This window comes from Suillus subaureus, assembly GCF_016647635.1.
Source record: "Suillus subaureus strain MN1 chromosome Unknown BJ212scaffold_70, whole genome shotgun sequence".
Classification (NCBI taxonomy): domain Eukaryota; kingdom Fungi; phylum Basidiomycota; class Agaricomycetes; order Boletales; family Suillaceae; genus Suillus; species Suillus subaureus.
Genome location: NW_024538626.1, coordinates 77,856 through 103,234, shown reverse-complemented (window position 1 = coordinate 103,234; position 25,379 = coordinate 77,856). Strand labels below are relative to the sequence as shown.

The window sequence follows — 25,379 nt, the reverse complement described above, 5'->3', positions numbered from 1 at the left end:
CAATATGGCTGTGACGCTTTTATTAACCATAGCACAGAGGATCCTGTCCATGTTCCGCTTGACACTATACAAGCCGAAGTGTCCAAGTTCTCCGAGCTCCAGTCACTAGCAGAGGTGTTCGGTTCTTCTGATCGTCGATATACCCTTGTTCATATCCTTCGCAAGCTTTGGGATCATGTCGTTCACCCCCATAGTCCAATCTCTCGAGAAGTCCAAAATTCGCCCTCGCTCATGTATCTGGTGGTGTCCCACTACTGAATTCACGCTGCTTGCCATCCATGCGGCAGGACCCTACGAGGAGAACAAAGATAATTTGTCTGACGTTTACATCTCCTCTTACACCCCCACTTTGGCGACTCATTCGTGCGAGAAAGCAGGCTTCTCAAGATCCGTCCTTGCAACATTTTGTTGCCATTGGTCAAGCGAACCCAGAGGGAAGGGACTCCGATGTGTCACTCCTGAGCTATCCATCGTAGCTAAACGTCTTGAGCCCACCGTGTCGTCCTTAACATCGCTTGAGGACAGCGAGGCAACAGTGCAGGGTGCACTCGATGCACTCAATCATAAGCAGCGGCTTCACCTAGCCTGCCATGGAATACCGAATCGACAGCAACCATTCGAGTCCTCGTTTGCCATGCGCGATGGGCCTTTAATGATCAAGGACATCATCCGATCCAACTGGCAGAACTTGGAGTTTGCATTCTTATCGGCCTGCCACACTACTGTGGGCGATGAGAAGAGTCACGATGAGTCGATCCATCTTGCTGCAGCTATGCAATCCTGCGGGTTTCGCGGTGTGATTGGTTCCATGTGGTCTGTTGATGACGAGGTTGCACGCCAGGTTGTGTCTGCTTTCTACCGTAAACTCATTCGAGTTGATGATTCAAGGAGATTGGACTGCACACATGCTGCGGTAGCGCTGCATAAGGCTGTGAAGTCGTTGCGCAACAAGATTCTACTAGGACAGCAGATTGTATTTGTCCACATGGGTGTGTAGTTGGAGTCTCGATTTGCTATATTGTGTATTTCTAGGCTGCCCTAGTTGTTCTCATTCCCTTGCTCTCCTGTTGCTTACTTATTTAATGATATTTCTGCATGATACTTTGTTGTTCTGTTCTAAATCTGTAGTAGTGCCACACACCGTTCCGTTAAATGAATCTGATTTGCTTCTGCATCGTCACAGTTCTAAGTCATTAAGCGCAACCATAGCATATGATTCAGTGAGAGAAAACGAGCAGGCGTTGTCACACAGAATTCCTTATAGTCTGCGTTGACCGGCACGTCCATGAGATATCGCTCAATGTGCTGCAATATTATTAATGATCAAATCAAGTCCCACATCTGCTTCTCGTCCTTTTCTTCGAGCCCTTAGCGGCACATCACTGAGGTAGAGCGGTGAGTTTTGTTGAGTTAATTTCTTAATTTTCGATTGAATTGTACACCTTCATAATAAGTTGATCGTCAATGCAAAATGAAATAAAACGAAATACTACTTTGGGTAACGTTTAATTCGACAAAACACGTCAGGGGAGTCGAGGGCTAGCGCCGGTGCCCTCGCGATACAGAAAGTATGTCTACCACCACCGTGATAATCTCAGCTACAGAGAATGACATACTCGAGAACTAGTACTACAAACTCGAACCAAGGCATTAGGATATGCAGTGACCCGTGATATCATGCGCATATGCTCCTAGATGTATGCAGAAAATGTCCACGACATAGATCAACACTGATTTTAATACTGACACTTCGCCTCTAATTTGAACACCTAATTTTTGTCTTCGAAGTTGAACCTAAGTATACATCTGGCTGAGACAAAAAGAAAAATGACCTCAGCAATTACTTGTCCACCCTCTCATCTTCGCTACTAGCACTAACACCTGATCTCCAGGTAATTTCTCCCCAACCACCCGACTTCCTTCCTCGTCATTCATCCCCACATACTCTTTCCACCTATCCAATTCCTCATACTCAACATTGAGTGCCCTCACGATATTCGACAAATAGCCAAGATCCGATGAGAGCTGTGCGGCTCCTGCGACGGAAAGCGTACGGATCTTCGGCAAGACGTTGCTGGTAAGATGGGATAGAATAGAATGTCCGAGGGAGGACAGCCAGGCTGCTGCAACTGCCTCCGGGCTCAGCACCACCGGCTTGGGAGGTAAGACGAGCGAAGTTCGTCGGTTGTGCCCCAGCTCAGGGGACTGTTCACTCAGACCACTTAGATATGCCTCATCAACATTCGGGAGTGTGTTGAGTGAGAAGCCTAGTGCATCGTCATCTGCATATACCTCAAAGAGCCGCGGGAGATTCAACAGCCCTTCCGCAACGTGTTGGACGATATCGCTGGGGGAAAGCGAAAACACAGGCACATGGAGGTCGCCTGCCGTGCGCATGGACTTGGGATCACCCGGCGCCGCCCAGAGGGCAAGGGATGCATAGGATGAGAGATGTGCATGTAAGGGGGCAAGAAGGGTATGCTGGAGGGAGGACTGAAGGGCTCTGGCAAGGGATGCAATGGATGCGCGCGTTGTAGTGAGTAGTGGAACAGGGGGATGGGATTCTGCGGATGATAGGAGAGTGTGCAAAGCTGCGCTGTTCAGGGAGGACTGCGCCAGGAGCGAACCAGCACCCTTGGTTGCGCCAGGTGTATACACCCCACCTTCGTGCTGCGCAAGTCGGAATGCCGTGGCGATCTGTACGAGTGCAGCTCGCAGCTTACCCTCAAAAGTGCTCAGTCGATCAAGCACCGCTCGTGTAGACGCGAGAAGGTGCAAAACGAGTTGAATGTTACTCCAGTCCTGCGGGGAGTAATCCAGATCTGCGAGGTCATCTTCAGATTCCGCTGAGGCACCCGACGGGGCAGAAAGATTTGCTGTCAACGATTGGGTCCAGGAGTCGACAAATGAAGCGAGAGATGAGTCCAACGCGGACATGAGTCCTGGTGCAGCATATCCATATGTGAAGGACATGCAGCGTACGAGGCTTTCCTCTGCGGCACCAAACACATCGACTGCGCGCTCGCGAAGAAGACGGGCCCGGTCAGTGCTTTGGTTCTTGTTAGGGGTAAATGTGGAGGCAAAAGACAGCTCATCAGAGAGGAGGCGCCGCTCCAGTGTCCCATACTCGACTTGGAAGTCTAGAAACACCTGAAAAAGTGTTTGGTCCCAATCAAGTACATCATTGAGCGTGGACTGCTGCGCCCGTGAAAAATTCGTGGCTGAATTCGACCGCCAGGACATGGACATACGGACGGAGCGGCGGCGGGTGTGCTTCGGAGGCAAAGGACCATCCAAAGTACTGTCCGTAGGGATAACGGAGAACTGTATTTTCTCCATAATCTTGTCTGTGCTCGCCGCGAACTCCTCTGTCGTTTTGTAAATAGCTATGATATCCTTGAGGGCAGATGAGCCGGCGGTGTTGAATAGGGTCGCAAGGCGCTGCGGACACGAAGGCTGTAAGGTGGACAGAGTGGAAGTGATGAGCGTTGAGAGTGTGATTTGAGGATCAGGAAAGATGGCAGGAATAGACGTGCGCTCCGCATTGAGGACAGCCAAGAAACTGGTGCAAAAAGTTGCCCAGAAGGCGCTGAACGTCTGTCTCGGCATCGCAGGCACTGATGGTTCCGTATCTTCCAGCACCTCGCTCTGCCACAAAGCAACCAGGCCTGCTCTCCGAGAGCCAAAGTAATAGTTCCTGAACTCACTCTCCCTCTGTATGTTAGCAAATATCCCGTAAAAGTTCCTGCAAAGCGTTGTATCGCCCGAGTTGATTGCGCCAACCAATGCGGAACTGAGGGCAGCCTCGAGTTGGTTTTGGAGGGATACCATCAACGCACGACGAGGCTCATACTCCGGAGTTCCCGCAAACACAGGCATACTTCTGCTAGCCTCGCTCAATCTTTCAGCAGCCTTGTCATATGCACGCTCAGCCAGCAATGCAGTGACTTCAGCCTCTAAGCTGGACCACGACTCTGCCTCACGTAGCACATCCCTCACAGCTTCCATCCGTCGTTTTGCAGTGTCGAGAGTCTGCAATCTGTCGAGAGCAGCAGAAGTGCTCGTTCCAGCTGGGATCCGGGCAGTGACGGTGGCGAGAGCTGAGTGTAGGGAGAGGGCACCGTCGCGCATGAAATGCAGGTCATATGTGAGACGGGGAGCGCTGCGTGACACCTCGTCGATTGTGCGTTCGAGTGCAGCTGAGGTTGTTACTGCTGAAAGGTCTGTGGCAGTCAGCAGGTCTGCCAGCAGCGAGTCAAGAGAAGCGAGCGGAACATGATTGCCTTCCGGTGTAAGTGTGTCGTTGAGCCATGTGAGTACGTCGGGTGCGTCGTCTAGTTCTTGCACAAGTGCGGACGCTGATGTGGAGGTCATGCACGCTGGAATTTGTCTATTGTTGTTTGCGATGGATATCTAATTTGAAGCCATGGAAGTTGTTAGCTAGACGTCCGTGGACTGAAGCGCCGGAGCCCACTTTCAAGCTTTATGTTCTAGTGCGAACATGCACTGGCAGGAATACTGCAGGTTGATATTGCAATATCATTGGATTGAGTAACTTCCAAATCAACCAGGACAGTTCAAAAAACATAAATAGCAGGGTTGGATGATTGACTACTACAGAAGCTAGCGTACAAATTGGTTGAACATGATATGATGAAGAACGAAATAAAATGAACAGCTCCTCTAACCACACTTCAATTGAAGTTCGAGACCGATTAAAAGGACCACAATTATCAAAGACCCTAATGAACCCCATTTGCAGCAACTTGAACATTCACCCTACCCTCCCGCAGATGTTGCGCCGTGCGCTCAGCAGCCGCGTCATATACAAACTGCGTAGGCTGTCTTCGAGGCCACATTGCATTAGCATGATCCCCGCCGCGTACCTCCTCATCCGAGTCAAATACAACCGATTCACGCCTTGGCTTGTAGTACAAATCACTCGAGTCGTGTTGTTCTATGTTGACAACGCATCAGCAAACCACCATTTCTTTTATCAATCAAATGAGAACGTAACGCACCATCATCGACTTCTTCCACGATCCTCCTCTTCCCAAGCGCCTTCGCGCTTGGTCGTATGGGAGATTTGACCTCTTCTTCCTCCACATCGTTTTCGTCCATGTGCAACCGGTCCAAAGCACCACCCGTATTTTCCAGTGAGTTCCCCCTTGACGGACGCACAAGGCCACCCCTATCTGGTGAGGGTGGGCGTGACGGGAATGCAGGAGAACGAGGACCCACGGGGGGAGGCGGCGGTGCAAGTAGTGTTGGTGTGCTCATATTCTGCGGTGGAGAACTATAGTACGAATGGGCAGGGGAGAGCGCAGGAGGGACCCGAGGAAGTGGGTGGGTTTGTGAGGGAACAACGGGAGGTAGGTCGTGTTGGCGGGGCGAACCAGGTGGTGATGGCATTGGTGACGGTGTGCGTGAGGAGCCGCCTCCATAATCAGGATAAGAGTCACCGAGGTACTCATTTTCCATGTGCTATACCAAATGTCAGTCTTGGTCAGGGGGTACAGTGCAGGAAACAGAATAAAAATTGACAGTATATGGAAGACAGAATGACTGGTGAAGACAAAATAAGAAAAAGACACTCACTCTTCGGTCCATCTTCACATCCCGCCTACTGATCTCTACAGCCACCTGCTCCTCCACAACCCGCATGATATCATCATACATTCTCAACGCCCCAATCAATGCCTCATTCGCATCAAGCAATGCGCCAAGAAGCTCCTCCTCCAAAGTTTGTTCCTCTCCCTCTGCATTAAGATAAAAGTTAGCGTCCATGCCATGGTAATCTCGACTCGGCGGAGAACTGAATTGGATATCAGGCTGCGATTTCGTACGTCCATTTCCTTCTGCATTCCTTTCTCGCTCATTGCGCGACCGTTCAGCGCCTGCAGATGCCCACGGAATTTGGGTATATATGAGTTCTTGCGACCCGCGACACTTCGCCAAAAATTCCTATAGAACGATCAGATTGATATCGATAAGATAGGAGAAGGAGAGTCATGTCACGCAAAGGTGATGTGGCAAACTGACAAAATGGGGATCAGGGGTTAACTGAGAAATCGCACGCACCGGTACCAGGCTCCCTTCCATTTGTTCTGGTTTCGCGTATGCAAGCATCTCGCTAAGGACAGTCGCATTTCCTTTCGCGATCTTGCATTCCTGGAATAGGCGCTTCATGTCCTCTTCTGGAGGAATGACACCGCGTTGGTGGAGACTCTTCCTCGACGGCCGCTAATCGCGACAAGATATCACCGAGAGAAGCGAGCAAAAAATAGAGTAGGAGAATTGATCAGCGCACTGCCATAAACTACAAACCAAAAAAGCTGACCTCCTCTATTGGTGGACGCGTAGGCACTATAGGGGGGCTAAACATAGCATCTTCGGTATCGAAGGGAACCCCCACATCGGGCTTATCAGTGGGTTTCAATCGCATCCACAGGGCACGGAAACCATCCCTATCACGGTCGCGATCTTTAAGCGAGAAAGGCGATGGTTCAGATTTGGGCGAGGGGTTGGGACCTGTGAAGAAGGGTCGGCAAAAGGTCGGGTTAGTATTGCGAAAAGAACGCAGGTTTGGAAGAGGACATGGCTCAGAACCGATTCGAAGACGGGTTTGAAAAAGGGACCATGGAGTTAACGGCAACGTTGTTGCGAAAGATGCTCAGTAAACGGGGATAATTGATGATAAATTTAGCAAATCGATGAACACGTACGTGAGTTAGTGATGAAGGCGGCAGCTGCGAGTACCTCCATTAGTCGTTCTCTGACGACAGGACTTGTTCTTGAGCTCGTTAACACGTCCTCCAGGGTGTCAATGAATTTACGGGAGCTGATCTGAGTTAGAAAGATATCGGACGCGTTCCGGAGCATTATTGCCCATAACTGTGCAAACCGTAATGCAGAATGGATGGAAAATGGACGAATGTATGTATTCCAAGGTGAGAGATCAAGGACAAAGTAATGAGTCGGGTAGTACTTACCCTAGCAGCAGATAATTGAGATTTAGGCTCTGCATATCTGTATCCCAGATATACATTGTCAATGGCATAGAAAGCGAGGGGAGGCTATGAAACGCACTTGAATTCCCTCCGAAGGGCTTTCATAGCCTCCTTGGCATTTGCTTCAGTAGCAGATGCACGCTCACAGACCTCGAGCACAAGTGTCCAGTCCTCCGATGAGGTCGCCGTAAGGTACCCTATGCCGGTATAAATCCCCACACATGAAAGGCACGGTATCGGCTGAAGTGACGCACCGATCATACGCGTCAGCTCTGAGGGATTGTCTTCCTCGCGCCAAATGCGATCTCGTCCATCTTTGTCCCTTTCCCTTTCTCTTTCCTTTTCCTTCTCACGAGTTTCACGCTCTTTATCACGTCCGCGGTCCTTGTCCTTGTCTTTGTCCCTGTCCCTGTCCCTGATAATCCCATCCCAGAAACTCTTCCTCTCCTTCTTCTCTGCCCTGTCCCTGTGTTCAACTGGAAAAGAATCGTCTGGTACTTCGTGAACATGGTGCGGGTGCGTCTGTTGCAAGGCATGCTCCAGATGCGGATCGAGTGACTTCAGTATACCAAGTGCAGCAGGCACGGCCTGTGGCTTCTGGATCCTGCGTCCGTCTCTCCGCACAGTATGGGTTGGGTTTGGGTTAGTCTGAGGGGTGGGCGTAGGCGTGGGTGTGGGCGTGGGCGTAGGTACAGTGGTGGTGTGACTTGTAGCGCTGTATGGACTGCTGGAACGCGCGGGTAATATTACAGGTGGAATCGAAGCTAGGGAAGACGAGCGGCTCGGTGACATCGGAGGCACTGCAAACTGAGGATACGGACTAGAAGGGACAGGGGGCTCAGATAGCACCTCCCAGTCACGGTGGTCCTCTGAAGGTCGTTTGGGGCGTACAAGTAGTGCATCCTATACGTATGCATCAAAATTTGGGTTAGTGATGATCCAAGTTATGACATGGATGATTGTTGCCACAAGTAAGTTGAAGATCAAGACTTACATCGTCGATGACAACGTCGACATCTCTGTGCGAGATCACCTTTTGCTGTTTCACTTTGTCGCGCCCAAAAAGTTTCTTCATTGGTAGGAAAGAAAGAAAAGAGCTGGGAGTAGATTGATGAGGGCTACAGGCCTGAGCTTCAGTCACTTACACATGAGGCTGTGTATCACAGCTACAGCCATCACGTGACAAGTCATATCATTCGTCGCGACTGCCACGTTCAATTCCCGGCAGCGTCGGTCAACGCAATCTTGGCCGGTCTCATAGTCTTGGCAACACTCATATACACCGCCAGTTGATCTATCAGTACTTCAAGCTTCAGTGATTGCACTCGCGTAATGCAAGCGATAATGACTATATAGCAAAGCCACCACCTCATATGATGGCACTTGTAACTTTGTACAGCCCATCATGTACATCATGTCTACTGACGCATATAACAGTCGAATGCTAAGAAGTGTTCCCAGGTGGTAAGTTACGTCTAGGTTGCGACATAACGGCACTGCCAAGTCTGACATTGACTCACTACCTGACAAACAGACGCTTCCCTCGCATTGGTCGCGCACTGCCCACACGCCCAGTCTCTGCCTGATACATCCGATACGCTTCACGAAGGTGGTCTGGCGTGAGGGGGCCAGAATCATTGCGCCGTGATTGAACCTGACGAGCTAAATACAAAATAAATGAGAACACGCAAGACAGGGTGCGCAAATCAAAAGGCGTACCTTTTTCTACGATCTCGCCAACAAACACTTTCGCAACACCTGCTACTATTTGCGCAACGGGCTGAGAAACTTGCTGTCCTGTCGTTTGTTGTATAACCTATCCATAGCATTGCAAGTGAGGTTGCAACATCTTGTTATCATTATCACGAGCTCGCACCTTCCGTATAGCTTGCTTCGGTAGTGCATGGCGTCGGTAGGCTTCAAAGCGCTCATACTGTCCCGGACTGAAATTGTCCATAAGCACCCTAGATCGATTTCGTGAGCAGGGTGTACTATCAAACAAATACCACAAGCTACTTCAGATTATCCTTGCTCTCGCTCTGCCATGACAACTGCGCAGAGTAGTCATCATCCGCCATTGCAGGTAAAAGCTCGTCTTCACCCTCTACGTCCTCGTCCGGGGCACCCGCAGGTTTCGCGGCCGTCCCAGGCGGTGAAATTACCGTATCCGTTGAAGAAGCAGCAGCAGTAACGGGCGGAGGCTGCGTCACTACGGGTTCATCATCCCCACTGTCCATCGATACGTCACCAGTATTTGCGGCGGTGCTTTGGGCAGCAGGGACTGTCACAGTAGAAGTCGAGGCAGTGGCAGTGGCGCCTGCAGGGACTCCAGGAATCGCCCACTGGGCCGGGGTAAATCGCGTTGCAGGCGAAGATGTGCTGGGCCCTGATTGTGGTGGGGGGCGAGTATCGGTGGACACATTGGGAAATGCACCGCGAGGCTTGCGGCCGCGTTTTGCACCTGTTCCACGACCGCGCGTTGGCGCTGGCGCTGGACTTGGCGTTGCTGGTGTACTAGGAGTCATCTGGATGAACGACGTTGGCGTGTACGGTGTGGTCATCGTTGATCTGCAAGGTTGATATCAATATCTTTAGTAGTACTTACTACTTAGTACTAGTAGTTCTTGGTATGTGATCAGGAGAATGAGGTACAATCCAAACAATCCAAAACAATGACAGACAAGTATCAATGCCATGGATCATCCAGGATTCCATGAGGCCGAGGTTTGACATGGACACCCGAGCTGTGCTCATCGTGGATATTGATGGAGCTTGTCCTATGGATGTCTTTCCCCATATCACCACGCTCAGTTGCATTTACAAAATTTTGGCGGTTACTGGGTTCTCACCAACTAACTCATCGTCCTCGAGTGCTTCCTCGTTAAAAATAGTACTGGCCAGCGGCGGTAGCGTCCAACGCTTCGCTGGTATACTAGAAGCTTGCCACACATGCCTGTGCGCCTATGACTAATCTCCCCAAGTCAGACCATAGCAGAAGGAAGACAGTCCGTTCTATATCGTGACCCAAGACCTTCCCGTATGATAATCTATGCGGTGCGCAGCTCGCCAGGACCGCAACCAGAACACCGGCCTGTGTATGGACTCTCCGAGACATCTAGTCGCCAAACACATGTCGCCACGGCGAAAATATCCTGCAATCCAAATCAGCCGCGTCGTAAACCAAGTGTTCGATATCAGCAACACTCCACAGCGGCAACACGGGATCGCACGGACTTGACAAAAAGTTGAGGTATAACACTGGGATGCTCTGGACGTGGCCTTTCTCAGATTACACATCTTCTATACCATCCAAAGCGATCGTCATTCTACAAGGAATGTTGATTATACTCAATACAATGCGACACGGTCAGGAGAAGAAATCCAAACAAATGGCTTCGGTGTTGAGCACGGCTGACGCTGGACGCGTAACTTGAAGCGTTTCAGATGACGGCCCGCTTTCCTCCTATATACATCGCTATGAGTTAGGCTTGTGACCGGCCTGGCATGCACTACCACGGATGCTCGAGTGGCGTAGGGCAGAAATCCTCAACATTTCAAAAGCGCGCATAGGCAGACTAGTTTACGAGTCAAGCTTCGGGTACTTGTGTATGACCGTAGGCATATTATCGAGGTATAAATGTTAAGATCTGTCTCTACGATCAAGCTACGATATTTCCAGTGTCCTGACATCCATCATTTTATGAACAGAACCCGCCGCGTCTTTGACTTGTGCAATGATATCGCGATCTGACGCAATTCTCTTGTATTCTCCATCGCGCTGTCGTGCTAGCAAAAATGCGCGAAAAGGCTGTCCAAGGCGAACGATCAATCGTAATGCCCGCGACTGCAAACCAATCGACTCTATTTCGTCAGAAAACACGCTGCGAGAATCGCGGGACACGGATTCGCGCGCAGACCAATTGCTCATGCTCCAGTGTGGATTGTCTGCTAAGTCGGGTAATTCGAGGAGACAAGGATGCCAAGGGCGGACAAGCAAGAATGTCTGGAGAGTAGACCTTGTGCGCGAAAATCGAGACAACCTGTCCTCCGTGGTGATCAGCAGGTTACAAAGTCCGTTTGCCTTGACTTCATACACGAAATGTGTCTCCTGGTCGTGAGCACGGCTCCGTCTGACTTCTGCGACAGGGAATACCATACAAGGCAGACGCAGTCTGCGGTTTGTGAAAAGAGGAGCGCCCAGCTTGTCGAGTAAGTTATAAAGTTTAACAGCCACATCAATATCTACGGCATTTTTCAGCCATAAGACCGATGTCTGGATGTCGTCCTCGCCCAGAGATGGCAGCGCGCATGGCAGAGCTTTGTATGAAGTAATGTCAGCTGGCAGGCAGCTATTAAACTCGGATGGTTTCCCGATCCAGTCTAGCGCAGTAATGTCACCCGACTGAGCCACAATCTCCTGCAGGAGCCGGCCAAGCGCGTTTTGCTTCTTCTCACCATAAATGATAGGTAGGTGGACACCGAATATGCCAAACAGTGAGTATGCAACATCTTCCTGCTCTGTTGTAACACGCACGGACGCCCATCGAAGTTTCTCTCGAGCGCCTGCCATCCCCGGACGGAAGTCGACGAGGGCCAGTGTATCTATGCCCGTCGCATCCTTCAACTCCTGCATAATTGTGACAGACTCCTTGTGATTCGGAGAGCGGTCACTAAGATATAGTGTCCAATCTTTTTGGTAGAAGAGAACAGTTTTGGGAGCGAGGAATTCCGGCATAGTCCATCCGCGCGTGTTCCAAGCGCTCTTCGCCAGTGCGCCAGAGCTGGATAAAGGTGGAACATCCGAAAGGTAGACTATCGTGAGTGCCGAATGACGATACCAGTCAAACATGGAATTGAGTGATTTTTGGAGCTCGACATTGTTCTTCTGGTCGATGCAACAGGTATCAACCCACGCCCATCGATAGTCCATGTCGCGTGCAGTTTTGCAGAACGACTGCAACTTCACGATACCATCGACGGGGTTCAACTCGTACACGACCTTGTCCTTGATGTCGTGCAGCAGTGGCTCCCTCACTTCCCATCTATGTGATAACATGGCACAACGGAAGTAGGATGCCACCACTCTATTGATGTGCTCCATTTGGATCTCTGCACGATTGATTATCGATGACAGAAGTTCTTTGTATTCGGTGCTCAGTTTGAAGGTGCATATCTGTGCCTCTCGATCACACAAGAGGCCAGTAGTAGTGTCGAGTAGGCGAAGTGGGGCGTCGTCGAATTGAGCGTGAATGGCCTCTTGAATAGCTCCTTCTGCATCGGATGGATTGACGTATTGTTGGCGCAGCTCTGGAGAAAAAGTCAAGCACGTTTAAGGATGTGGTTATTTGGGGACGTACTTTGTGTCTGCATATCAGGAGCATTGTCCGACTCGGACAGCATGATTTCAAAGGCCTCGATCGCTTCGTCATAGCGGCGAGCGCCATGAAGCGCTGCATCTTCCAACTGGTATCCGAGATAAGACGAACGCGTGGGAACTACGGCAAGCTGAACAACAGATCTTGTCTCACAAGAACATAACGCACCGTCATCGACTTCCTTTATGGCCCTCCTCTGCCCGAGCGGCTTCACACTCGGCCGTATGGGAAATTCTTCTTCTGAATCAATATGCAAGCGATCTATTCGTTCCAACAAGTTCCCGCGTGGACATGCAAGACCACCCCTATCTGGCACAGGCGGGCGCGACGGGGATGAAGGCAAACGAGGTCCCATGGGCGGAGGCGGCCGTGCTGGCATTATTGGTGTCCTCAAGAACTGTGATGGAGAATCGTAGTGCGAATGGGTAGGAGAGAGTGCTAACGGGATCCGAGGAAGGGAACGGGTTTGTGAAGGAATAACCAGAAGGAGATCGGTTTGGCGGGACGAGGTAGGTAGTGATGGTGATGGGGTGCGTGAGTAGCTGCCTCCATAATTATGGTGAGATTCCCCGAGGTACCCATTTCCATTGTGCTATACCAAATATCAGTCCCAATCAGGAGGTACAGGGGAGAAAATTCAAAGACAGAGTGGGGAAATAACAGAGAATACAAGGAAAACAAAATGACCCTGGCGCAAAGAAAGACACTCACCATTCGGTCCATCTCCACGTCGTTACTGATTCGGACATTATCAACAGCTACCTGCTCCTCCGCCACCCGCACAACATCGTCATACATATTCAATGCCCCCAGCAGCGCCTCATTCGCGTCAACCAACGCGTCGAGAAGTTCCTCCTCTATGGTTTGTTGTTCAGTATGTCTATTTCCCTCTGCATTCCTTTCTCTGTCATTGCGCGACCGTTCAGCACCTTCAGACGCCCATGGAATTTGGGTGGAGATCAGTTCCCGTGATGCGTTGCATTTTGACAGACAATCCTGTTCATCGGTCAGACAAATAACGACAGGAGAGAAAACGAAGAGCTGATAATGAAGGAGAATGGTAATTCCATGCAAGGTGATGTGGCAGACTGACAAAATGAGAGCGGAGGTCAACTGAGAAATAATACGCACGAGTATTGGGCTCCCTTCTATCTGCTCCGGTTTTGCATGTGCAAGCATCTCGCTAAGGGCAATCGCGTTTCCCATTGCGGTCTTGCATAGCCGGAACAAGAGTTTCATGTCCTCGGGAGGAATAAAACAACGCTGGTGGAGACTCTTCTTTGATGGCCACTAATCGTGACAAGACATCAGGACAAAATAAAGCACAAAAATTGATCAGAGTACCGTCATAAGGTACAAATAAAAAGAGGCGCTGACCTCATCTATTAGTGGACGCGTAGAACCTATGGAGGGGCTGAACGTAGCATCATCAGTGTCGAAGGGAATCCCCACAGGAGGCTTGTCAGCAGGTTTCAAGCGCATCCATAGGGCACGAAATCCGTTACTGCCACGATCATTGGGTGACAAAGGCAGGGGACCTGTGAAGAATGGGGGTTCAGTGGAACAAGGACATGACTCGAGATCGATAAAGACGGGCTTCCAAAAATGTATATAAAGTAAACAGCAGATAAGGTAATAAAGATATTCAGCAAGGGGGATATATAGTGAAGAATAAAATTAGATTACCACGTACGTGAGCTGGTGATAAAGGCCGCTGCTGCGAGCACCTCCATTAGTCGTTTTCTAACGACAGGGCTCGTTCTTGAGCTTATTAGCACGTCCTCGAGGGTGTCAATAAATTTACGGGAACTGATTTGAGTAAGGAAAATATCGGACGTGTTGCGGAGCATTATTTCCAACAACTATGCAAATGGTAATGTATATTGAATGGAGAGTTTGTCAAGGTAAGAAATCAAGGATCTTGAAGCAATGGCAAGACGGGGAGTACTTACCCTAGCAGCAGACAATTGAGATTCAGGCCCTGCATATCTTTATCCCAAGTGCCTTGTCAATGGTATACAAAGTGGAACACAGCTATGAAACGCACTTCAATTCTCTCCTGAGGGCTTTCACAGCCTCCTTGGCATTCGTTCCAGTAGCAGACGCAAGCTCGCAGACCTCAAGCACGAGCCTCCAGTCCTCCGACGAGGTTGCTGCAAGGTGTACTACACCGATATTAGTTCCCGCAGCATCAAAGGCACAGTGGCCGCATCGCCTGACGCACCAATCATGCGCGTCACAGTAAGCTCTGAGGAATTATCTTTCTCGCCCCAAAAGCGCTCTCGACCCTCTTCGTCAATTCCTCGCTCTTTTGCACGATCCTTGGCTTCATCCTCAAGAGGGTCAGGTAGCACCACCCAATCGCGGTGGTTATATCCTGAAGGCCGACGCTTAAGGTGCGCAAGTAGTCCATCCTATGAAGTTCGGGTTAGTGACACTTAATCCAAGCTATGACATAGTAGACATTGTTGCCAAAAGTAAGTGACCCGGTGAAATTAAGACTTACTACATCGACGACGCTGGTCGATGACAACATCGACGTCTCTGTGCAAGGTGATGCTGCTCTGCTTTCTTGCGCTTACTAAAGAGCTTCATGATTGATGGGAAAAAGAAATAGTATCCGCGTACTAGTGGCATACACTGTGTAACACAGCCAACTACTATCTACAATATTGAGAGATATTTCTGTACGAGCTGCGCTCGTTCACAGGAAGCAAAAATGCGTACAATTACGATATTTCCAGTGTCCTAACATGCATTTTGTGAACAGAACCCGCCACGTCTTTGACTTGAGCAATGATATCGCGATCTGACGCGATTCTCTTGTATTCTCCACCGCGCTGCCGCGCTAGCAGAAACGCGCGAAAAGGCTGTCCAAGGCGAACAATCAATCGCAACGCCCGTGAGTGCGACTGCGGATCAATTGGCCCTGTTTCACCAGAAAACATGCTAAAAGTATCATAAAACATAGACCCCCGCACAGACCAATTGTCTGCAAAGTCGGGCAGCTCCAGGAGATAAGGGTCCCACGGACGGACGAGTAAGAATGTCTGCAGAGTGGACTTTGCCCGCGAAAATTGTGTCAGCTTGTCTTCCGTGGTGATCAGCAGGTCGCGAAGTCCGTTTGCCTTGACTTGATACGCGAAATATGCCTCCCGGTCTTGAGCATGGTTTCGTCTGACTTCTGTGACAGGGAATGCGATACAAGGCAGACGCAATCTGCGGTTCATGAAATGAGGAGCACCCAGACTGTCAAGCAAGTTATAAAGTTTCAGAGCTGCATCAATATCCACGGCATTTTGCAGCCATGAGACCGATGTCTGGATGTCATCTTCGGACAAAGATGGCAGCACGCATGGTGGGATTTTATATGAAGTAATGTCGGCTGGAAGGCAACTATTAAACTCGGATGATTTTCCGACCCAGTCCAGCGCAGTAATGTCGCCCGACTGAGCCACAATCTCCTGCAGCAGCCGTCCGAGTGCATTTTGCTTCTTCTCGCCATAAATAACAGGTAGGTGGATGCCGAAAATGCCAAACAATGAGTATGCAACATCTTCCTGCACTGTTGTGACACGCATCGACGCCCATCGTAGCTTCTCTCGGGCGCCTACCATTCCCGGACGGAAGGTGACTAGGGCATGTGCATCTATGCCCGTTGCATTCTCCAACTCCCCCATGATTATAAAAGACTCCTTGTGATTGCCAGAGCGGTCATCGAGATATAGCGTCCAATCTCTTTGGTAGAAGAGAACGATTTCGGGTGCAAGGAACTCCGGGAGAGTCCATCCACGCGTATTCCAAGCACTTCTTGTCAGTGCACCAGACTTGGACAAAGCCGGAACATCCGCAAGGTAGACAATTGTGAGTGCCGAGTGACGATACCAGTCAAACATGGAATTGAGTGATTTTTGGAGCTCGACATTATTCTTCTGGTCAATACAACAAGTATCAATCCACGCCCATCGATAGCCTATGTTGCGTGCAGTTTTGCAGAACGATTGCAACTTCACGATACCATCGACAGGGTTCAACTTGTACACGACCTTGTCCTTGATGTCACGCAGCAGTGGCTCCTTCCCCACCCACATGTGTGATAACATGACACAACGGAAGTAGAACGCTACCACTTCTTTGATGTGCGCCGTTTGGATCTCCGCATGCTTGATTATGAACGACAGAAGTCCCTTGTATTCGGTGCTCAGTTTGAAGGCGCATATCTGCGCCTCTCGATCACACAGGAGCCCAGTAGTGGTGTCTAGTAGACGATGTGGGGCGTCGTCGAGTTGAGCGTAAATGACTTTTCGAATAGCATCGTCTGCTTCGGATAGACTGAGATACTGCTGACGCAGCTCTGGATAAAGTGTCAGGCATCTTGATACATGAGTTATTTGGCACTTGCCTCGTAGCTGCATCTCAGAAGTATTGTCTAATCTGGAGAGCATGATTTCAAAGGACTCGATCGCTTCATCATAGCGGTGTGCGCCATGAAGCGCTGCATGCTTCAACTGGTATCCAAGATGAGACGATGGGTTGAGTATGATGACCTATGCATCGCAAAAATGAGCACCGGCTCCAAGATGATTGATATCATTGCACCTTTTGCGCGTCGAGAAGTGCGTCCTCCCACAGCATTTTTTCTAAATTTGCCTTACTGCTATATGCAAAGACGGTATCGGTTGAAAAATCCAGGTCTATCCCTGACCAGTATGGGTCGATAACCTCAGTAGCCCTGTCGTGATCGCTCACGGCAATGGTAGCATCTGGCTTGCTGGCAGGTATCTGTACAGCACAGTACAAGAATAGCAGCGTCGTTAAACACAAACAAAGACGAGGCACTGACCTCCTCTTCTACTGGTGAATGCGTAGGAACTGCGGCAAGGCTAGACTTAGCACCCGCTGTGTCGAGGGCAATGTCGAGGGATCTTCTCCTTTCCCGCAGATACTGCGCCGTGCGCTCAGCAGCCGCGTCATATACATACTGCGTAAGAGGCCACATTGCATTGGCGTGATACCCGTTGCGTACCTCCTCATCCGAGTCATCCAAGTCATCTACATCGACAATGCACCAGCAAACCATGATATTGTTATCAACCGAATAAGAACGTAACGCACCATAATCGACTTCTTCCACACCCTCCTCTTCCAAGCGCCTTCACGCTCGGTCGTATGGGAAATTTAACCCCTTCTTCCTCCACATCGTCTTCGTCTTCGTCCATGTGCAACCGGTCCAAAGCACCACCCATATTTTCCAGCAAGTTTCCCCTTGACAGACGCACGAGGTCACCCATATCTGGTGAGGGCGGGCGCAACGGGAATACAGGAGGGCGAGGACCCATGGGGAGTGGCGGCAGTGCGAACGGTGTTGGTGTGCTCATGGACTGTGGTGGAGAACCATAGTGCGAATGGGCAAGGGGGAGCGCAGGGGGGACCCGAGGAAGTGGGTGGGTTTTTGAGGGAACGACGGGAGGTAGATCGTATTGGTGGGGCGAGCCGTAAGGCGGTGGTGGTGATGGGCTATCAGATTCATAGTGCGAATGGACAGGGAAGAGCACGGGAAAGACCCGAGGAATGGGCCGGGGATGATGTAAGTTAAGGGTATCGTACCAGGTGGCCATATCTCCTTGCAATAGCTGCTTCGGTCGATCTCGCCCAAACATGTACTGGGAACAGCGGAAAGCCTAAGGTCCTGTCAACTCGCGACAGCCTGATAAATTATGTAAAAAATGTAGTCGCACGTCTAAAACGGCCGGCGGGGGTACTTAGTACGCCTTCACACTAGGGCATTCGTGAATCGGGAGATGCAACAGGACGCTCATGGGGGTCCTATAGACTGGATTCTCCTGGTGCTGTCCTGTATATATGTAGAGTTATCTCCAAAATTTTGATTTTTTTTAAACAGCTATTTGCAAAAACGTTGTCAGTATGTTAGACACGCTTGCTCCGAGATCAGGTCACGAGTTTAGCTTGAGAGTACTTATGTAATAACTGGATGATTTTCCATAGATTTAGAAACGTCTTCAGATTCAAACACTGCAAACCCAGCATCAAGCTCGGGTTCTCACTGACCACCGTGACTGGCAGCTCATCCGATGGTCCTCGGATGTTAATGACAGGCGACTCCCATACTGGATAAACCTCATTAAAGTCAACTCTAGCAGCAGCTTCAAAGGCTCGCCACGCATGCCTGCACACCAAATACCTTCTTAGAGAACAATCCATACGGCGCGCGGCTCATCAGGACCATGACCGTGCCCAAAGTGAGTCGATATGATGTTAAAAAAACATACCACACACACCAGGTGAGGCATTCAGTGGAGCATCTGGAACTAGTACTGTTGGACCCAAGCTCCAGCGATTTTTAACATAGACCTTTTCTTGGGTCCTGGTAGGAATGCCGCGTGAGTCACTGCTAGTGCGCCAGATCAACTACAACAGCACGTTTTTTGGACTGGCTCCTCCGTATTCTATGCTGCAGCTTCCTGACTGTGCGAGCATACAATTGGAAGACAAAATTGTCGTGCATTAAGCAAACCCGAGAGGTAAAGAAAGTCAAATGGCCGGGGTCAAGCCTGACTTTCTCTACAAAATACTGTCACGCGCTGAGCGAAAACCATGTAGAAAGTGATGGTTGTGAATGGTGGTCGTCGAAGCCAGCGGGGACAGTCGATTAGGAATATCACTGTTCAAAACATCCAATTGCCTAGCACTATGGTCAGTGTTACATGCGACGAATACTACCCCTGGTCGAAATACCTTGCTGCAGTCAAAATCACGCATAAATGTTCGACATCGACAACACGGCATCGCACGAACTCTATAGAAAGTTGAGTATGATCCTGAGTTGTTCCGGAAGTGACCTTCCTCTCGTTGTACACTTTTCATAATCATCGTACAAAGGGTTATGTATGACTACAACTTGTATTTAAAAGGTGATCTTTCAACGTACAGCAACGTATGAATGTTAAGAACTGTCCTTCAAAAAATATTGCTACGATATCTCCAGTGTCCTGACATGCATTCTGTGAACAGAGTCAGCCACTTCCTTGACTTGCGCAATGATATTGCGATCTGACGCAATTCTCTTGTATTCTCCACCGCGTTGCCGCGCTAGCAGAAACGCGCCGAAAGGCTGTCCAAGGCGAACGATCAATCGTAACGCCCGTGAATGTGATTGTGAATCAATTGGCCCTGTTTCACCAGAAAACACGCTGAGGTTATCACGAAACATGGACCCCCGCACAGACCAATTGTCCATGCCCTGGGGATTGTCTGCAAAGTCAGGCAGCTCCAGGAGATAAGGGTCCCACGGACGGACGAGTAAGAATGTCTGAAGATTGGGCTTTGCCCGCGAAAATTGTGTTAGCTTGTCTTCCGTGGTGATCAGCAGGTCGCGAAGTCCGTTGGCCTTGACTTCATACGCGAAATATGCCTCCTGGTCTTGAGTATGGCTTCTTCTGACTTCTGTGACAAGAAATGCGATACAAGGCAGACGCAGTTTGCGGTTCGCGAAACGAGGGGCGCCCAGATCGTCAAGCAGGCGATGAAGTTTCAAGGCCACATCAATATCCAGTACATTTTGCAGCCTGGAGACCGATGTCTGGATGTCGTCTTCGGACAGAGATGGCAGCGCGCACGGCGGAGCTCTGTATGAAGTAATATCGGCTGGCAGGCAACTATTAAAATCGGATGATTTTCCGACCCAGTCCAGCGCAGTGATGTCGCCCGACTGAGCCACAATCTCCTGCAGCAGCCGTCCGAGTGCATTTTGCTTCTTCTCGCCACAAATAACAGGTAGATGGATGCCGAAAATGCCAAACAATGAGTATGCAACATCTTCCTGCACTATTGTGACACGCGTCGACGCCCATCGCAGTTTCTCTCGCGCGCCTGTCATTCCCGGACAGAAGCTGACTAGGGCATGTGCATCTATGCCCGTCGCATTCTCCAACTCCCCCATAATTATGGAAGACTCCTTGTGATTGCCAGAGTGGTGGTCGAGATATAGCGTCCAATCTCTTTGGTAAAATAAAACGATTTTAGGAGCAAGAAATTCCGGGAGAGTCCATCCACGCGTATTCCAAGCACTCCTTGCTAGTGCACCAGACTTGGATGAAGCCGGAACATCCGCGAGGTAGACGATCGTGAGTGACGAGTGGTGATACCGAATAAACATGGAATTGAGTGATTTTTGGAGCTCGACATTGTTCTTCTGGTCGATGCAACACGTGTCAATCCAAGCCCATCGATAGCCCATGTCACGCGCAGCTTTGCAGAATGACTGCAACTTCACGATACCATCGACTGGATTGAACCCGTACACGACCTTGTCCTTGATGTCGTGCAGCAGTGGCTCCTTCCCTTGCCACATGTGTGATAACATGACACAGCGGAAGTAGAACGCTGCCACTTCTGTGATATGCTCCGTTCGGATGTCTGCATGCTTGATTATGAATGACAGAAGTTCCTTGTATTCGGTGCTCAGTTTAAAGGCACAGATCTGCGCCTCTCGGTCACACAAAAGCCCGGAAGCGGTGTCTAGTAGACGAAGTGGGGCGTCATCTAGTTGAGCGTAAATGACTTTTCGAATAATATTGTCTGCTTCGGATAGACTGAAATACTCCTGGCGCAGCTCTGGATGAAGTGTCAGGCATATTGACATATGAATTATTTGGTACTTACCTCGTAGCTGCATTTCAGGAGCATTGTCTAACTTAGAGAGCATGATTTCGAAAGTCTCGATCGCTTCATCATAGCGGCGCGCGCCATGAAGCGCTGCATGCTTCAACTGGTATCCAAGATGAGACGATGGGTTGAGTATGATGACCTATGCATCGCAAAAATGAGCACTTGTTCCAACATGATTGATATCATTGCACCTTTTGCGCATCAAGAAGTGCGTCCTCCCACAGCATTTTTTCTAAATTTGCCTTACTGCTATATGCAAAGACGGTATCGGTTGAAAAGTCCAGGTTTATCCCTGACCAGTATGGGTCGGTAGCCCTATCAATAGCCTTGCCATGGTCATTCGCAGCAATTGTAGTGTCTGGCTGGCTGGAAGGCATCTATACAGCACAGCAGAAAAAAGTAGATCATAGCACCGTTGTCAAGCACAAACAAAACTGAGCTACTCGCCTCCTCTTCCAGGTGCGTGGGGAATACGGTGAGGCTGGACATAGCACCCGCTGTGTCGGGGGCAAAGCACAAGTTATTAGAGTCGTGTGGTTCTATATCAATCACGTATCAAAACAAACCACACTTTTGTCATCAACCGAACGAGGAAGTAACGCACCATTATCGACTTCTTCCACGACCTTCACGCTCGGTTATGAGAGATGTATTATATGGAGGGGGTAAGGGCGTCGGGAGCAGCGGGTGCGGCAGGCATATATGAGAACGGGGTCCCAGGGGTGGAGGCGGAGGTGGCGCGAGTAGTGCTGATGTGCTCCTGTAAGGTGGTGGTGGGCCGTAGTGTGAATGGGCAGGGGAGAGCCGAGGAAGGAAATGAGTTTGTGAGGGAACAACGAGAGGAGGATCGAGTTGGCGAAGAGATGTAGGTGGTGATGGCGTGTATGAAGTATGTGGTGATGGCGTGCGTGAGGTAGGTGGCGATATCGGTGATGGTGTGCGCGAGGAGCCTCCTCCGTAATGATGGTGAGATTGTCCGAGATACTCCATTTCAATGCGCTATACCAAATATCAGTCTCCATCAGTCAGGAGGTACAGGGAAGAAAATAGATTGATACAGGGTACAAGGAGGAGGGGCGAAAAGAAGAAAAACACACTCTTGGATCCATCTTTAAATCCCTGCTACTAATCTCAAAAGCCACCGACTCCTCTGCAACCCGTATAACATCATCATACATTCTCAACGCCATGATCAGTACTTCATTCGCATCAAGCAACGCATAAAGAAGCTCCTCCTCCAAAGTCAGTTCCTCTCTATCCGCATAGGCACCCATGCCATGGTAATCTCGACTTGGCAGAAAGCTGATTTGGACATCAGGCTGCGATTTCGTATGTCCACTTCCTTCTGCATCCCTTTCTCGCTCATTGCGCGACCGTTCAGCGCCTGCAGATGCCCATGGAATTTTGGCATATATGAGTTCTTGCGACCCGCGACACTTCGCCAAAAATTCCTATAAAACGGTCAAATTGATATCGATAGGATAGGAGAAGGAGAGTCATGTCACGCAAAGGTGATGTGGCAAACTGACAAAATGAGGATCATGGGTTAACTGAGAAATCACGCACCGGTACCAGGCTCCCTTCCATTTGACCTGGTTTCGCGTATGCAAGCATCTCGCTAAGGATAGTCGCATTTCCTTTCGCAATCTTGCATTCCTGAAACAGGCGCTTCATGTCCTCTTCTAGAGGAACGACACCGCGCTGGTGGAGACTCTTCCTCGACGGCCGCTAATCGCGACAAGATATCACCGAGACAAGCGAGCAAAAAATAGAGCAGGAGAATTGATCAGGCGCCTGTCATAAACTACAAACCAAAAAAACTGACCTCCTCTATTGGTGGACGCGTAGTAACTATAGGGGGGCTAAACATATCGCTCTCGGTGTCGAATGGAATCCCCACATCAGGCTTATCAGCGGGTTTCAATCGGGTCCACAGGGCACGGAAACTATCTCCATAACGGTTGCGATCTTTAAGCGAGAAAGGCAATGGTCCAGATTTGGGCGAGGGGCTGGGACCTGTGCAGAAGGGTCGGCAAAAGGTCGGGTCAGCGTCGCAAAAAGAACGTGGTTCGATAGAATGAGGAAATGGCTCGAGACCGATACAAACAGGTTTCAAAAGGTAGCAGTAGATGAGGAAAGAAGATCTTCGACAAAAGGGGGTGTATATATTTAAGAATGAATTTAGCGATAGATAAGCACGTACGTGAACTAGTGATAAAGGCGGCAGCTGCGAGCACCTCCATTAGTCGTTCTCTGACGACAGGACTTGTTTTTGAGCTTGTCAAAACGTCCCCGAGAGTATCAATAAAATTACGAGAGCTGATCTGAGTTAGAAAGATATCGGACGCGTTCCGGAGCATTATTGCCCATAACTGTGCAAACCGTGATGCAAATTGGATGGAGAACGGACGAGTACACGTTTGCCAAGGTGAGATATAAAGGACGAAGTAACGAGTCGGATAGTGCTTACCCTAGCAGCACATAATTGAGATTTAGGCTCTGCATATCTGTATCCCAGATACCCTGTCAATGGTATAGAAAGTGAGGCAAGGCTATAGAACGCACTTGAATTCCCTCCGAAGGGCTTTCATAGCCTCCTTGGCATTCAATTCAGTAGCAGATGCGCGCTCGGAGACCTCGAGCATGAGTGCCCAGTCCTCCGATGAGGTCGCCGTAAGGTACCCTCCGCCAGTATAAATAAAAGACACAGCATCGACTGAAATAGCGCACCGATTATGCGCGTCAGGTCTGAGGGATTATCTTCCTCACGCCAAACGCGATCTCGTCCTATGCCCTCTTCTCTTTCCTTTCCCTTTTCCTTCTCACGAGTTTCACGCTCTTTATCACGTCCGCGCTCCTTGTCCTTGTCCCTGTCTCTGATAATCCCATCCCAGAAACTCTTCCTCTCTGCCCCACCCCTGTGTTCAACTGGAAAAGAATCGTCTGGTACTTCGGGGACATGGTGCGGGTGCGTCTATTGCAAGGCATGCCCCAGATGTGGATCGAGCGCCCTCAGTATACCAAGTGTGGCAGGCGTGTGCTGTATCTTCTGGATCCTGCGTCCGTCTCTCCGCACGGTATGGGTTGGGTTTTGGTTAGTCTGGGGGATGAGCGTGGGCGTGGGTGTAGTAGTGGTCTGACTTGTAACGCTGTATGGAGTGCCAGAACACGCGGGTAATATTACAAGTGGAATCGAAGCTAGGGAAGACGAACGGCTGTGACATCGGAGGCACTGCAAACTGAGGATACGCACTAGAAGGGACAGGGGGATCAGATAGCACCTCCCAGTCACGGTGGTCCTCTGAGGGTCGTTTGGGGTGCACAAGTAGTGCATCCTACACACACGCATCAAAATTCGGGTTAGTGATAATCCAAGTCATGACATGGATGATTGTTGCCAAAAGTAAGTTGAAGGTTAAGACTTACTTCATCGATGATAACATCAACATCTCTGTGTGAGATTACCTCTTGCTGCTTCACTCTGTCGCGCCCAAAAAGTTTCTTCATTGATGGGATAGAAAGAAAGAGAAAGAGCTGGGAATATATTAACTCGATGAGACTACCGTGACGTACAGTCGATTCCGAAAGCCTTCACTCAAGTCTCACGTGTTTGTTCAAAGGTAGTGGAAATGTTGACAAATCAGTTTCAAGTTGTGTAGACTTGGGAATGCCTTGAAACACACCATCTCGCACCTATTTCTTACTCGCACTTCCCAAGGTCTACCGGAGGATCAGGTCCCGACCGAAAAGAACGAGCTCTGTACCTGCATTTGGAGGAAGAATGGGAGATCGAGCACATACTGTTCTTGAAAGTATAGAATGCATGGAACGATGGGAGGGAAGCCTTAGCAATTTTGGATGCGTGCCACTAGCAATGCGGCGAGTCCTTTTGTCTGGGTCTTCTCAGGAACGAACTCAAAATCCACGAAGTGATAACCACACCATTTCTTTGTACATTTACCACTTGCATTTGCAGATTATGTTCATTCCCATACATCAAACGCAGCTACTAGCTACTACTCCACTCTACATGTCATTGCTACGGTCACTATACCTATACCAGCCTCAAGTATTTCTTGCGTTCACAGGAGGGCAGCTACCAACTTCACGAAGGTCCTGCTCAGGGAATTGGCTATGTCGGAGATCTCTCTGATGCTGTCGCGGCCACTTCTTCACTGGAGACAGCAGGAGCAACAGAATACATTAATATTGACAATTTGAATACCCCCGATCAAGTAAACGAGGCTGGCCCACCGAGATCTGTCAGTCGTGTTTGGCTGCAATGCTCTTCGAGTATTTGCAGGCG

At 49.7% G+C, this 25,379-nt stretch overlaps 10 protein-coding genes across 10 annotated transcripts; 1 reads left to right on the top strand and 9 right to left on the bottom strand.

The window, feature by feature from the left end:
- Positions 1-175: 175 nt before the first annotated feature.
- BJ212DRAFT_1487145 (CHAT domain-containing protein) lies at positions 176-997 on the top strand (the record flags this gene model as incomplete). Its single annotated transcript, XM_041341239.1, has 1 exon — positions 176-997. The coding sequence occupies one exon, from the start codon at positions 176-178 to the stop codon at positions 995-997; it is 822 nt and encodes a 273-aa protein (XP_041186479.1).
- Positions 998-1,498: 501 nt separating this feature from the next.
- On the bottom strand, positions 1,499-4,569 carry BJ212DRAFT_1396645 (oligomeric Golgi complex subunit 7). The gene has a single exon (XM_041337220.1). It carries the CDS (start codon positions 4,372-4,374, stop codon positions 1,834-1,836), a length of 2,541 nt encoding a protein of 846 aa, XP_041186478.1. The 5' UTR covers positions 4,375-4,569; the 3' UTR covers positions 1,499-1,833.
- Positions 4,570-8,137, bottom strand: BJ212DRAFT_1396638 (uncharacterized protein). The gene is made up of 10 exons (XM_041337219.1): positions 8,005-8,137; positions 7,265-7,913; positions 7,090-7,207; positions 6,993-7,029; positions 6,726-6,894; positions 6,341-6,531; positions 6,082-6,243; positions 5,599-5,964; positions 5,022-5,484; positions 4,570-4,957 (listed from the first exon to the last, which is right to left on the bottom strand). The coding sequence occupies exons 1-10, from the start codon at positions 8,083-8,085 to the stop codon at positions 4,743-4,745; spliced, it is 2,451 nt and encodes an 816-aa protein (XP_041186477.1). The 5' UTR covers positions 8,086-8,137; the 3' UTR covers positions 4,570-4,742.
- A 67-nt stretch (positions 8,138-8,204) lies between these two features.
- Positions 8,205-9,729, bottom strand: BJ212DRAFT_1396634 (uncharacterized protein). The gene is made up of 4 exons (XM_041337218.1): positions 9,027-9,729; positions 8,887-8,974; positions 8,730-8,826; positions 8,205-8,672 (listed from the first exon to the last, which is right to left on the bottom strand). The coding sequence occupies exons 1-4, from the start codon at positions 9,569-9,571 to the stop codon at positions 8,530-8,532; spliced, it is 873 nt and encodes a 290-aa protein (XP_041186476.1). The 5' UTR covers positions 9,572-9,729; the 3' UTR covers positions 8,205-8,529.
- A 761-nt stretch (positions 9,730-10,490) lies between these two features.
- Positions 10,491-12,991, bottom strand: BJ212DRAFT_991748 (heterokaryon incompatibility protein-domain-containing protein). Its single transcript, XM_041344526.1, has 4 exons — positions 12,554-12,991; positions 12,368-12,505; positions 11,105-12,317; positions 10,491-11,050 (listed from the first exon to the last, which is right to left on the bottom strand). The coding sequence occupies exons 1-4, from the start codon at positions 12,762-12,764 to the stop codon at positions 10,675-10,677; spliced, it is 1,938 nt and encodes a 645-aa protein (XP_041186475.1). The 5' UTR covers positions 12,765-12,991; the 3' UTR covers positions 10,491-10,674.
- A 976-nt stretch (positions 12,992-13,967) lies between these two features.
- Positions 13,968-14,972, bottom strand: BJ212DRAFT_991891 (uncharacterized protein). The gene is made up of 5 exons (XM_041344527.1): positions 14,892-14,972; positions 14,610-14,799; positions 14,433-14,550; positions 14,338-14,374; positions 13,968-14,247 (listed from the first exon to the last, which is right to left on the bottom strand). Exons 1-5 carry the CDS (start codon positions 14,919-14,921, stop codon positions 14,068-14,070), a joined length of 555 nt encoding a protein of 184 aa, XP_041186474.1. The 5' UTR covers positions 14,922-14,972; the 3' UTR covers positions 13,968-14,067.
- Positions 14,973-14,978: 6 nt separating this feature from the next.
- Positions 14,979-16,939, bottom strand: BJ212DRAFT_992052 (heterokaryon incompatibility protein-domain-containing protein). Its single transcript, XM_041344528.1, has 2 exons — positions 16,788-16,939; positions 14,979-16,739 (listed from the first exon to the last, which is right to left on the bottom strand). Exons 1-2 carry the CDS (start codon positions 16,828-16,830, stop codon positions 15,115-15,117), a joined length of 1,668 nt encoding a protein of 555 aa, XP_041186473.1. The 5' UTR covers positions 16,831-16,939; the 3' UTR covers positions 14,979-15,114.
- A 2,285-nt stretch (positions 16,940-19,224) lies between these two features.
- On the bottom strand, positions 19,225-21,907 carry BJ212DRAFT_992315 (uncharacterized protein). Its single transcript, XM_041344531.1, has 4 exons — positions 21,521-21,907; positions 21,265-21,450; positions 21,068-21,212; positions 19,225-21,019 (listed from the first exon to the last, which is right to left on the bottom strand). The coding sequence occupies exons 1-4, from the start codon at positions 21,560-21,562 to the stop codon at positions 19,377-19,379; spliced, it is 2,016 nt and encodes a 671-aa protein (XP_041186472.1). The 5' UTR covers positions 21,563-21,907; the 3' UTR covers positions 19,225-19,376.
- On the bottom strand, positions 21,533-22,546 carry BJ212DRAFT_992164 (uncharacterized protein). The gene is made up of 3 exons (XM_041344530.1): positions 22,171-22,546; positions 21,678-22,072; positions 21,533-21,612 (listed from the first exon to the last, which is right to left on the bottom strand). The coding sequence occupies exons 1-2, from the start codon at positions 22,345-22,347 to the stop codon at positions 21,680-21,682; spliced, it is 570 nt and encodes a 189-aa protein (XP_041186471.1). The 5' UTR covers positions 22,348-22,546; the 3' UTR covers positions 21,533-21,612; positions 21,678-21,679.
- Positions 22,547-22,571: 25 nt separating this feature from the next.
- Positions 22,572-24,200, bottom strand: BJ212DRAFT_992086 (uncharacterized protein). The gene is made up of 6 exons (XM_041344529.1): positions 23,804-24,200; positions 23,639-23,756; positions 23,544-23,580; positions 23,277-23,445; positions 22,899-23,089; positions 22,572-22,801 (listed from the first exon to the last, which is right to left on the bottom strand). Exons 2-6 carry the CDS (start codon positions 23,716-23,718, stop codon positions 22,613-22,615), a joined length of 666 nt encoding a protein of 221 aa, XP_041186470.1. The 5' UTR covers positions 23,719-23,756; positions 23,804-24,200; the 3' UTR covers positions 22,572-22,612.
- Positions 24,201-25,379: the final 1,179 nt, after the last annotated feature.